Source organism: Bos javanicus, chromosome 5 (assembly GCF_032452875.1).
Source record: "Bos javanicus breed banteng chromosome 5, ARS-OSU_banteng_1.0, whole genome shotgun sequence".
In the NCBI taxonomy this organism is placed as follows: Eukaryota; Metazoa; Chordata; class Mammalia; order Artiodactyla; family Bovidae; genus Bos; species Bos javanicus.
The window spans coordinates 83,797,193-83,811,293 of NC_083872.1; the positions used below are offsets into that span (position 1 = coordinate 83,797,193).

Consider the following 14,101-nt stretch of genomic DNA (forward strand, 5'->3'; position numbering starts at 1 on the left):
ATTTAAACTGCGATTGGGCTTCCCTGGTGGCTCAGACAGTAAAGATATGCCTGTAATGCAAGATGCCTGGGTTTGATCCTTAGGTTGGGAAGATCCCCTGGAGACGGGAATGTCTACCCACTCTAGTATTCTTGCCTGGAGAATTCTATGGGCACAGGAACCTAGCAAGCAATAGTACATGGGGTTGCAAAGAGTCAGACACAACTGAGCAATTAACACACTTCAACTTCCTCCAAAAACAGATTAAAGCATAATGGTGCGTTAGAGTGGAATCTATGCAATAACCTTTTGAAATAAGTGTTTAGATATTGATGGTACATAGGAATATTTGATAGGAAATAATAGTATATGAATAATGTCTGCAAACAGAAACTTTAAAAACACATGTATTATATATATAATTAATTTAATGTGATTTTTTTTTTTTTGAGCTATTTCTAATCTTTATGGGAAAGAGACTGCCCGCCCTTAACATCACAATGTAAGATGCAGGCTCTGGAGGTGAAAAAGTTGGCATTCATCTGTGGCAGAAAAAGTGTCTTGAATGATTTATGTGAATTTCTTGTCCAAATAAATTGAGAAATAGGTTCCACACAGTTGTAAACCTAGAATTTCCACAACCAGGATTTTGAGGAAAGCCTTCATCTAGAAGTAGATTCCTTTCATTTGTCCACAGACTAAAGCAAATCTGGGGGATTCTTTAGCAAATGTTCAGCTGCAGATAATGCAATGTGATTCTATGGTAGCTCCAAATACCCGCATTCAATTGGTGAAATGTCAGCTGTTCTTCCTTGATGAGGAAGAAGCATCCGTGGGTTGGTTATGGTGGAATTTTTAACCACCTACCCGGATTTAATGTATTTTTATCCTGTGTATCAGAAAAAATCACCATAAGAGCCAGTGCTGTAAAGATATTAAGTGAAATAAATCCTACTTTATATCCATCATGGGAAAATCAATTTTATATTAGTTCAGTGATCACATTAAATTTTAATCCAAGGTTAGATGTTCCACAAATAAAATCTAAGCCTTAGTTAACCTAAGGTAAAATGAATCCTTTCTTATTCTCTATTATTCTTTCATTTAAAAATTAATTGGTCATTCATTTCATAAACATTTATTGATCATTTTGTATTTATCAGGCATTGCATTTTGTGCTAAAACAATAACTAAAAGATGATATAACAGCATGATTTATTGCCATTAATTGCATCATTCCCTACATAGCTATGAGACTGTGTGTGTGTGCTCGATTGTGTTCGACTCTGTGACCCCATGGACTGTGGCCAACCAGGCGCCTCCGTCTATGGGATTCTTCAGGCAAGAATACTGGAGTAGGTTGCCATTTCCTCCTCCAGGGGATCTTCCCAACCTAGGGATCAAACCCGTGTCTCTTGTGTCTCCTGCATTGGCAGGCGATTTCTTTACCACTAAGCTACGTGGGAACGCACTGAAAACCTTTTAGTTCTGTTAACACCCCTGTCAGGCAGGTGTCATTTAATAGATGGAAAAAAAGTGAGATGCCCTGACTGGAGGGAAAGTGATGTAGCAAAACAAACCCTGTACCCTTTCTTCTCTCTCCTTTTAGTGAAGACTTATTTTCCAAACCAAAACACTGGGACACACAGTTTGAGAAGGGAGTTTTTCTCTTTGGTGATTTTACTTGTGTGTAGGGTATTAAAGGACTATCTGATTAAATTATATTTCCTTACTCTTTTGATTAATCACCTTATTGAAAAAATAAATTATGTAAAAATTGGGAACTGTCTAAGAACATCTGGAACATCTGGCCACCATACTGACCCATTGTAATCTTGTGAATATTTAAATGTTCTCTCTGCCCAGTCCTTGAGTCTTTTCTCACAGCCTATGTTCCCTTGCTCACTTCTTTTTATTTTTTTAACTCCATTTTTTTTCCTACCACCCAACTCATTTAGTTTCAATTGTGTATCTTAGCTTTTGCAATTTGTCTACTCTGACATGCTTGGAAATTTACAGTTTGTTTAGCAGGATAACCAACTTTGGCCTCATTTACTCCCACATGAAGGTCAGAGCCCGCAGTCTTTGTTGATATTCCCTTTGCTTTAGAATCGTCTCTTGTCGCTTAGCCGATTCGGAGAAGAAGGCACGAGCACAGATCCTCTGAGTTTACCAGATAATCTGTGGACGAACAAGTCAAAATTGCTGGCAAGGGTTTGACTTTTTCTTATGTTTCTGTTTTCCTCTCCAGGTATTTTCTGTGTTCGCATCCTCCCATATGGGCCAGTTATTAGAGGTGAAAATGTATAGAGATGTGAGCCATCAGTAATCACCTTCACCACTTTCTTGTACTTATAATGGCTGTTTCCTCTTTATTTTCCTCACATCAAGTGGAAAAGTATTTTCCAGCAAGTCAGGCTTGAGGATGGAGGGAGAAGGCTGTGTGCAGGAGGAAAGAGAAGCAGATCAGGAAGAAGGGGCGGTGGTCTGTGAAATAACAACCAAACTTAAAGGCGAAGCTACTACTGATGATAAACTTGGAATGGATTTAGGCAGGAATATTTTTATTCAAAGCAACTTTCAAAAGCAGAAGAAATATTATCAATTACCATTTCAGGACAATTTTTTGAAGGTTCCAATATTGAGTTATAAAGAACACACTGAGTTGTTTGGCTTCTCTTTCCAGGTTTGCAACGCAACCACAGACAGGAAGCATGCAGACACCTTTTTGGAGAAGTGTGTTACTGAGTCAATAATGAACATTGTGAGCGGCTTCTTTAATTCACCCTTTTCAGACAACAGTACCAGCCTCCAGGTAACATTACCAAAAAGTAAAAAGCATCCTATCACACAGAATTTCTGTACCTTATTAGAGTGAAAAAAAATTTAATATGGCCATAAAGTCCTTTTCTACCCTTCTAAAGATCAGTCTTCTTTCATAGTATTCACTGTTATACCCCTTTCTGAGTTTCCCAATCTTTATTTTCAATAAATGAAACTTCAAGCTGAATTCTTTTTGCTCTAAGCAAAATAGGAACTTTCACAACTGTTGATTGACTCTTTACCATGTGTCAAAATAACTGGTATGATTCCTTAAATGGGTAGACATTTTGACTCAATAATTCCAATTTAGTAAATCCTGAAAGAATTAGCATGGATTTATATACTAAGATTTGCCCTGAAGTATTTATAATACTTAAAAATTGATGTCAACTTTAAATGTTCACAAGCAGGAAATTAACTACTTTGGTGGCTCAGATGGAAAAGAAAATGCCTGCAGTGTGGGAGACCTGGGTTCCATCTATGGTTTGGGAAAATTCCCTGGAAAAGGAAATAGCAACCCACTCCGTTATTCTTGTCTGGAGAATTTCATGGACGGAGGAGCCTGGTGGCGTACAGTCCATGACACGACTGAGTGACTAACACTTTCACTTTCGTTTATAAATACTTAAAATTTGATGTCAACCTCAAATGTCCTCAAGCAGGAGATTAGCTAAATATATTGTGGTATATCTATAGATGGCTTATTATATCGCAATTAAAAGTCAGGGTTTAAAAGAAAAATTGATGACTAAGGAAAATAATCACAAAGCAGTATAAAGTGAAATAGGCCACAAAATTGCATTATAGTATCCTCCAGGTTTGTGTGTGTAAAGAATATATGTGCATATATACATAGAAAAACTCAGTAAGTAATTACTGTAAAAATCTTGATACTAGCCCCAAGCATCCAGTATCGTGCATTGAACCTGGACTGGCAACTCGTTTCATACATGATATTTTACATGTGCACTGGGACGACCCAGAGGGATGGTATGGGGAGGGAGGAGGGAGGAGGGTTCAGGATGGGGAACACATGTATACCTGTGGCGGATTCATTTTGATATTTGGCAAAACTAATACAATTATGTAAATATTAAAAATAAAATAAAATTTAAAAAATAAAATAAAAATAACACTACAAAAAAAAATGTTGATACTGATTATCTTTACTTGTTAGGATTATTGGTGATTTTCATTTGTTTGGTTACCAAATATTCTACAGTGATTGTATATTGCTCTTATAAAAATGCTATTTCAGTTACACCTTTTTAGAGAAAACTTTTGGACTGTTAAAATCATGTAAAATTGTTTTTGTATGTCAAAATTGCTGTCTCCTCTACTTGCTCATCATATGAAACTTAAACATACAATCAATAAAACAAACAAATAAACCCAAAGCACCTGTTCTATTTATGCATGCTTGGTTGCTCAGTCGTGTCTGACTCTCTGTGACCCCATGAACTGTGCCAAATAGGCTACTCTGTCCATGTAATTTTCCAGGCAAGAATACTGGCATGGGTTGCCATTTTCTAATCCATGTTCTGTTTATACTTGGAAATAAACCCAGAAATTATAAAAGTATACTTAAATTCATATCATTGGCTTCAAGAAATGTCATATTTTCCAGATTAAGAATATAGGTAAAATAATGAATTTTCTATAGTGTCTAATGTGGTTCTTGTCATGAAATGAGTACATAATAAATATCTGCTGAATGAGATGTTCATTAAATAGCACTGAAACTTAAAAGACAAGATTGTATTTTATTTTGATGGACCTGTTTTCATAATGAGTAGATATCGCATCAGGAGGGTTAATGGTCTGATGACCTGTTTGCCTCTTTGTGTTTTCAGACACATCAGCCAGTTTTTATTCAGCTGCTCCAGTCTGCCTTCAGAATTTATAATTGCACCTGGCCAAATCCAGCCCAGAAAGCCTCAGTGGAGTCCTGTATCAGAACTTTGGCTGAAGTGGGTAAGTTGGAGTGTCAGATTTTACTTACTTCACATTATGTAAAAGAAATCAGGCTTTTGTCTAAAAGGCAGTATAAAGTAGCTTGTGTGACTTCTATAAAGGTGAAGAACAGAGATGAGCAAACGATTCTGAACATCGCATCCTTTTAGGGAGGAGATTATAATTATTAAATTTCTTCATTTTAAATATTTTAAAATACTTATTTTTAAATTATATTTCTAACCTTAAATTAATATTTTATATAGTGCTTTAATATAGCTCAGTAGAATATTACACAAATGAGTTTGTTTTTGTTATCTGAGATTTTATTATGGAACTGTCTGTTAAGTAGCCTAATATATTAATATTTGTAGTAGGACCTCTTGAGGGGTTTTTAGTTTGCTAATTTTGTGTGAAATCTATCCATATTTATTTGAGCCTCTATTATCTATAGGAGGCTTCAGAAATTACAGATAAAATGGAATTCCAAAGAATAACACTTAAGGGAAGGTTAGTGCATTCTAGACAGTATTTTTTAGAGTTCTCTCCTTTTTTTTTTTTTTTGAAGTAAATTTGGACTGTTCTAGATGGCAGAAAGGAGGAGGGAAAAGAAATATAGACTGGACTGGACTTCAGAAAACAAACAGGAGCTGAATCATTCTTCTCAGCTAATGGTGGTTCTGCAGGCATTGCAGGCATTGGAAAGGGCAGCTTATAGTGTGTTTCATTATTCTGATCATCATCACTGCTGACATATTTCAGCATACACCATTTGCCATGCTAAGCAATTTACATGTATTATCTCATTTAATCCTTAAATAGGCTCATGGCTTATTTACATTTTACAGCTGGGGAAGCAGAATTATCTAGATCAGTTAACTTGGCCAGGGTTATAGTATGTGCTCAGTAAATATTGATAAATGAATAAATGGTTTAACTAATTAATGGCCACTTGAAGTATTTTAGTCTCTTCTCCCCATGTGCAATTTGGTTTAAGTAATTTAATATTGACAAAATGTAATGATGGCCCAATTTTATTTGAATACATTCAAAGGATTTATAACCTAAGAGGATCAATTGAAAATTATTAGAAATAAGAGATGAATAGAGTTCATCTAGGTGATTGTAAATTGTTAATAAGTGTTAAACTTGGTAGATCTTCTGTATATCCCAAAGAGAGAATACATTTGAAAAAATATGTCACCACAATAAAAATAATATTTTAGGCAAAATAAGAAACATGAGAGTAAAATTATATTGCTATTTTGAGGGCTATAAAAGATTTTTAAAAATGATTTGTTTGAATTTTTAATAAATGATTTTAACTTAATTTTTAATTTAGCAAATGGATTTTATTTAAATTTAATCAATGGATTTATTTAAATTATGTTAAATTTATAAGATTTAATAAAAACTACTATTTGGGGATTATAAAATTCAACTTGTAAGGATGCCAGTTCTCCACAGTTTATAATTTTACTGCTTTCAAATGGGACTCCTTTGCATACACTCTCTACCCGCTCTGCTTGGGCCTAGACACCCTCTGCAGGGCCACACCCCACAAGGCTGTGTCCTCTGACAGCTTAGCCTCTGCCTCCTTCTTGTGGAAGCTTCCTCCTCACATCCCACTGGTTGCCACAGCCCCCATCAGGCTATTGCTGTCTTGCCCATGGCCTCTGACTCTGTGCTGGGTCGCTCGTTAGCACGGATACCCTTATCACATTTGTCACTGTGCCAGGCTGTCCACCAGTGTGGACAGCTTCCTTACCTAAGTCTGATTCTCCGTTCCAGCGTGCCTCCAAGGCACATGCCTCCCACTCCTTTCTGGGTTCGAACACTCTGGACCACCTCAGCCCCTAATGCCTCCTTGCCCAGCATTGGCACTTGACTTTGCTCTGCTCCCCCTCCTGGTTTTAAGATAGAATGTGTGTGAAAATAGCTCAGTCGTGTCTGACTCTTTGCAGCCCATGGACTGTACAGTCCAAGGAATTTTCCAGGCCCGGATACTGGAGTGGATAGCCTTTCCCTTCTCTAGGGGATCTTCCCAACCCAGGGACTGAACCCAGGTCTCCCACATTGCAGGCAGATTCTTTACCAGCTGAGCCACAAGGGAAGGCCTAGGACAGAATTGTTCCAGAAGAAAAGGAAGAGGCCATCATGAAAGTGAAAGGGTTAGTCTATCAGTCATGTCTGACTCTTTGTGACCCCATGGACTATAGCTCGCCAGGCTCCTCTGTCCCTGGAATTCTCCAGGCAAGAATACTGGAGTGGGTTGCCGTTCCCTTCTCCAGAGGATCTTCCTGATTCAGGGATCAAACCCAGGTCTCTTGCAATGTAGGCGATCCTTTACCATCTGAGCCACAGTGAAGCCCAGGCTATCCTACGTACTGTCAAAAGTAAAGAACACAAAAGAGAACCTAAATTTTGTTTTGAAAAGATGCACAGGGCAAAGGGTCCAGCAGGATATAAATAAAGTATTAACACAGGTTATTGCTTGGGGGTAGAATGGTTCTATTGTCCATGCTTTCCTGTAACTTGTGAGTTTTTAATAATAGATCTCAAATTGTAATAAAACAATATTAAAAGCATTTTCATTTTGACCCAGTCAGCTGGGAAATATGCTAACCATCAAAAGATAATCTAAAGGAAAGGCAAAGAAATATGATGATTTGTTTTTACAAAGGAATTTTTTTTTGCATTGTCTTTGCTGGGTATATTTCTGTATTTTACATTTTAAGGCAGTCTCCCTTTTTCCTCCTCATCTTCCTGCTTCTTCTCTCCCCTTTCCTCTTTCTCCTCCCCCCCTTTTTTTTCACTTCCTTTTTGTCTCCTCCTCTTCTTCCCTAAGCATTGATATTCAGCAAATACAATGGGGGAAAACATGGGGCATGGAGGGTATGCTGTTCATACTACTTACAAATTGAGAGATGAAGAGCTCTGAGCCACAAGTGAGATGCCATGCTGTATTTTCCATCTGAGTTGCAATTCTAGTGTTGTTCCCCATGTAGTCAGGCCAGTTCCTGCAGAGCAGGGTGGCACAACTTTGGAAGTTTAAAACAGTCACTTAAACTCTACAGTTTAAGAATAGAATTTATTTCTATGTTACAGGACTTCTTTTTCTACCATTTCCTTTACTCTTTATGATTTAACAGGAAATTTTAGTCTCTTTTTGTATGCTATAGAGACACATGTGAAAGGAAGTCCAAAAAATATCTTAAGTCAATAATCAAAGTAGGTTTGGAAGGATGCTTTGGTATAAAATCTCAGTTTTATCTTTGTGTGAAAGCATGTTTTTTTTAAAAATTGAAATATACTTGATTTGCAGTGTTTCAGGTGCCCAGCCAAGTGGTTCGGTTGTGCACGCACACACACAGACACACTTTTTCAGGTTCTTTTCCATTATAGGTTATTGCAATTTATTGAATACAGTTCCTTGTGCTATATAGTAGAATCTTTGGTTATCTATTAAGGTTTTTTGTGCAGTAGTGTGTATATGTTAATCCCAAACTCCCTAGTTTATCACTCCCCCTGCCCCTGCCACTTTTCTCCTTTATGACCATTAGTTTTCTTTTTTAAAAAATATATTATCTTTATTTATTTTTAAAAATTTATTTGTTTTAATTGGAGGCTGATTACTTTACGATATTGTAGTGGCTTTTGCCATACATTGACATGAATCAGCCATGGGTGTATATGTGTCCCCTCGTCCCGAACCTCCCCTCCGCCCCCACCCCCACATCCCATCCCTCTGGGTTGTCCCAGTGCACCAGCTTTGAGTGCCCTGTTTCATGCTTCGAAGTTAGACTGGTCATCTGTTTCACATATAGTAATATACATGTTTCAGTGCTATTCTCTCAAATCATCCCACCCTCAGCTTCTCCCACAGAGTCCAGAAGTCTGTTCTCCTTGCATCCCTGGGATAAAGCCCACTTGGTCATGATGTATGATCTTTTTAATATGTTGTTGGATTCTGTTTGCTAGAATTTTGTTGAGGATTTTTACATCTATGTTCATCAGTGATAACTGACCTGCAGTTTTCTTTTTTTGTGGCATGTTTGTCTGGTTTTGATATTAGGGTGATGGTGGCCTCATAGAATGAGTTTGGGAGTTTACTTTCCTCTGCAGTTTTTTGAAAGAGTTTGAGTAGGATAGGTGTTAGCTCTTCTCTAAATTTTTGGTAGAATTCACCTGTGAATCCATCTGGTCCTAGACTTTTGTTTGTTGGAAGATTTTTGATTACAGTTTCGATTTCCATGCTTGTGATGGGTCTGTTAAGATTTTCTATTTCTTCCTGGTTCGGTTTTGGAAGGTTGTATTTTTCTAAGAATTCGTTCATTTCTTCCAAGTTGTCCATTTTATTGCGTATAGTTGCTCATAGTCTCATGATCCTTTGTATTTCCGTGTTGTCATGATTTCTCCATTTTCATTTCTCATTTTATTGATTTGATTCTTCTCCCTTTTTTCATGATGAATCTGGCTAATGGTTTGCCTATTTTATAATCTTCTCAAAGAACCAGCATTTAGTTCTGTTGATTTTGCTGTAGTCTCCTTTGTTTCTTTTCCATTTATTTCTGCTCTGATTTTTATGATTTATTTCCTTCTACTAACTTTGGGATTCTTAATTTCTTCTTATTCTAGTTGCTTTAGGTGTAAAGTTAGGTTATTTGATGTTTTTCTTGTTTCTTGAGGTAAGCTTGTATTGCTGTGATCCTTCCTCTTACCACTGCTTTTACTGAATTGAATCCCGTAGGTTTTGGGTTGTTTTCATTTGTTTCTATGCGTATTTTGATTTCCTTTTTGATTTCTTCTGTGATCTGTTGGGAGAACCATTATTTTTTTTTTTCTGTGTCTGTGAGTCTGTTTCTGTTTTGTTAAGAAGTTCATTTACATCATTTTCTAGAATTTCACATATAAGTGATATCATATGATATTTGTCTTTCCCTGTCTGACTCACTTCACTTAGTATGATAATTTCTAGGTTCATCCACGGCACTGCAAATGGCGAGCATATTTCCTTCCACTTCCTCATTTGTTGTTTCCAACTGAACAGTTAGGAAACTGTCTGTCTGCATTTGTCCCCTTCTCCGACTCCATAATGGCCTAGTTTGACCCCTCTTTGCATCCTTTCTGGACCATATAGGCATTCTGTGTTCTTTCCTTGCTTAAAAAAATATGCTACCAGAATAATCTTGATGTGAAATTCTGTTGTTTTAAAAATGTCAACAACAAAATTCTCAGCCTTCAGCAGCATCCCTTTGTCCAATAAACTAGGATGGATTCCTCATTGCACATTTGCGGCCTTGCCAGCACAGCCCTGCCTCCTCTTTTGACTTGTTGCTTACTGCTTCTCACCCCCACACAGAGAACTGGATATCCTGCCCCAGATATTTCTCACATAATAAGTCTCTTTTTCTCTCCAGTTTCCACCATTGCCAGTTGTCAGTATCTTTTCCATTACTTGAAAATTTTTATTGTTCAAATTCCTCCATTAAAGCCATTTCTGACTTACAGGTCCGGATCTGAACTCATCCCCATTTGACCATTTATACTTTTCTTACAGTCTTAACTTTATCCTAGCTTACACCATCGCTAAGTATTAATCTACTAGATTTTGAGGGACAACAACTATGAAATGTCTGTGAAAAATACATTAATAAAAGCTATTGTCTAAGATGAAAAAGTAAAAAGCAAATTCTGCTTTGTGATGGGTTTTTGTTGTTCAGTCACCAAGTCATGTCCAACTCAGTGCAAGCCCGTGGACTACAGCATGCCAGGCTTCCCTGTCCTTCATTGTCTCCCGGAGCTTCCTCAAACTCACGTCCGTTGAGTTGATGATGCCATCCAACCATCTCATCCTCTTTCATTCTCTTCTCCTCCTGCCTTCAATCTTTCCCAGCATCAGGGTCTTTTCCAATGAGTGCTGGGTCGACCGCATCTTTTTTTTTGTTTGTTGGTGGATATGCTTCATGGAAAAACACATCATCAAAATGAAAGCATTCAGAAGTAAGCATCTGTGGTAGTAAAGGGATCTAAACTTCCCTTACTTATGTAATGATGTTGCAGGAAGGGAGACCCCTTTCTGGGCCCGAAACTGGGCTCTTGTCTAACACTTGAAATGAATTGTCCGAGGAGACAAATGTGCTGACAAAGCAAGAGATTTTATTGGGAAAGGGCGCCCAGATGGAGAGCAGTAGGGTAAGGGAAACCAGAAGAACTGCTCAGCCATGTGGCTCGTGGCTCGCAGTTTTATGGTGATGGGGTTAGTTTCCAGGTTGTCTTCAGCCAATCATTCTGACTCAGAGTCCTTCCTGGTGGTGCACACCTTGTTCAGCCAAGAAGGATGCCAGTGAGAAGGATGCTGGGAGGTGGTTGCACAGGCGGTGTCTCCTTTTGACCTTTCCCAAACTCTTCCGGTTGGTGGTGGCTTTTTAGTTCCATGTTCCTTACCAGGACCTCCTGTTGTAAAACAACGCATGCAAATGGTTACTATGGTGCCTGGCCTGGATGGGTGGTTTCAGTCAGTGTGCTTCTCCTAACAGTGTTTGAAAACATTTGAAATATTTAGGCAAATAAAAAAGAAGTCTTATCTTGCAACACTTGAAGGTGTGAATGGATTTTGTTTACAGGTTCCCAGGAATAGATTATAATTAATATATGGCAACTGCAAGAAGCAGATTTAAAAAAATTTTTTTTCTTTTTTTTTGATCATGCCACACAACTTATGGGATCTCAGTTCCCTGACCAGGGATTGAACCTTGGCAGTGGGAGCACCAAGTCCTAACCATTGGAAGCACCAAGTCCTTACCATTGGACTGCCAGGAAACTCCCTAAGAGGCAGATTTTTGTCCCACTTCAAAGAATAACTATTTACAGTTAGTACATTTTTAAAACCTTAGGAGTCACATGTGACTCTTCCCTTTTGTCACTTCTGTTAAATACAGTAGCAGGTTCTATTGGTTCCACTTCCAAAATCCATCAGTTTTTTTGTTCTCTTGTCAGACACTCTTGTCAAATGCACCATGATATGACATGGATTACAGAAGAGTCTCATTACTAAATACCCTACCTCTACCCGAGTCTCACTACAACCCATTCTCTATATAGTGTTATAGTGATCTTAAAATGTAAATCAAGTCATATCAGTCATTTATGTAAAACTTTCCATTGCACTAAAAGTTCCTGTTCCTTGTCATGACCTAGAAAGACCTTCATCATTTGAGTTCCATGTACTACTACTTTCCCTCATTTCCCTACCCCCGTCTCTGATCCACCCACACTGGCCTACATTCCGTTTCTCATCTGTAAACCTTTTTCTCATCCCAGGGCTTTTGCGTGTACTATTCCCGTTATTTGAATCCTTCTCTCCCATATGATGACATGTCCAAACGTTAAATGCTCAGTGAAGTGTTCCAGATATAGTTTTCCATATGTAGTTTTCCAGCTTCTTCCTACCCCTCGTCCTGTCTTGCTGTTTCATTTTCGTCTTAGCCCTTACCACTGTTTGGAAGCACCTTGTTTGTTTGTTTACCTCTTTGTTGTCTGCTTCTCCCTTTAGAATATAAACTACAACATCAGGGATTTTGCTTTATTCACTGATTGCTTCTGCTTAAACGTGCCTGGTTCTGACATAGCTGGTTTTTGAATGTTGTTGACTGACAGTAATCCATGAGCTAGATATTTTTGCAGATGGTGAACTTTAGGCATAGAAAGGTTAAATAACTTACCTGATTCATAAGTAGAGCTGGATTTGAAATCCAAGTTTCTCTGAGTATGAAGTTGATGCTGTACCAGATTGCTCCAGAGTCCTTTCTTAGGAAACCTCAACATATAAACTAGGACTATGGCAGTTTGGCTCGCCAGGCAGGGATCTGTCTAACGTGTTATAGCTCAGGTGCAAAGTCATTTTTGTGTTTCAACACCTCTTTAAGGTGGCATTTATTACAATTGAAATATATATGAATTTATATTAAAGAAAACAAAGAATATATGTATTTAAGAAAAATGTTACAATGTCAAAGAGAATACCTAATTTTTTTAAAGCAAAATTTCAGTGCATTTACAAACTGGTAAACACATTCTTATAAATGCAGATAATTATTATATTGTCTATTCTAGTTATATTTACATAACTTTTTGTCATTTGTAAAGTGCTCTCAAGTATGTTGGCTGAACTCATATATCATCAAAAATATTTCATTCTCTTTCATATTTATACATTAGATATAAAAGGTAGTAAAAACAGCAAAAGCATTTACTAGGTCAGAACTTACCTTACTGGGAGTGGGGAGCATTGATTAGTGTTATTGCATATGTATATGATCAGTAACTCAGTTGTGTCTGACTCTTTGTGACCCCATGAACTGTAATCCACCAGGCTCCTCTGTCCATGAGATTTCCCAAGCAAGAATACTGGAGTGGGTTGCCATTTCTTTCCCCAGGGGATCTTCCCAATCCAGGGATCAAACCTGCGTCTCCTGCAGCTCCTTGCTTTGGCAGGCAGATTCTTTACCACTGAGCCACCTGGGAAGCCTTGTTATTAGTTTTAGACAGTGTGGTAAACCCTGTGATGTAGACATAATCTGTAGGCCCATTTTAAAGATGAGGTCTTGAGGTTAGCAAGGTTAGATAGCTCGTTTGGTCACACAGGCAGGTGTGAACCCCTTCTAGACTTACATACTAGCAGGCATTTGTGATGCTCTGCTATCAGAAATCAGTGTGAATAACATTGTATCATACCTTTAAAGTATAAAATATTGATCAGGATGTTAATTTCATTAGTCAGTTACTGTTCTTCAATTTATTCATTTGTATAAAATACAATAGCACATGTTAGAAGTACTTTGAGAAAAAGCATCCAAGGATCACTCCCATTTTATTTCTTTTAAAAAAGAATTTTGTTCCATGTGTTTCATAAGCTTCAAATGATTTGAGGGCATTAATATTGGGTACTTTGTTAAAAATATAATCGTTTTTCCAAATGGAAATTTTGCAAAATATCTTTTACAAATGGTTTTAATAATGAACATCAATCTTCAAGCCAGTCGTGCCCCCCAAATTTGAATGTGTATAAAACATTAACCCTTTGAGAAGAGAAATTCAGTCTCTCTTAAATCAGTGTGTCTGTTTTCATCTCTCTAGATGTTATGACTGATTGTATAAAGCATTTGACATGATGTATCTCTATAATTGTGGTTTTAAAGTAATAATGGAAATTTTAAAACTCCATTATTACTTAAAAAATTAAATCTGAAGGAGAAGCTAGGACAAATTTTATAAGCTTTTTCACATATTTATTAATTAAGCTAATAAGCCCTCATTATCTGAAAAACATTACTCTAGTTCTTAG

The 14,101-nt window shown here is 37.4% G+C and overlaps 1 protein-coding gene across 2 annotated transcripts in view; it reads left to right on the forward strand.

Moving 5' to 3' along the window:
• Positions 1–14,101, forward strand: part of ITPR2 (inositol 1,4,5-trisphosphate receptor type 2) — a 588,791-nt gene that overhangs the window by 290,135 nt on the left and 284,555 nt on the right. For both annotated transcript variants that reach the window (XM_061417573.1, XM_061417572.1), the window contains exons 33-34: positions 2,666–2,794; positions 4,656–4,776. In XM_061417573.1, the coding sequence (XP_061273557.1) occupies positions 2,666–2,794; positions 4,656–4,776 (250 nt within the window). The remainder of the gene's footprint in view (positions 1–2,665; positions 2,795–4,655; positions 4,777–14,101) is intronic.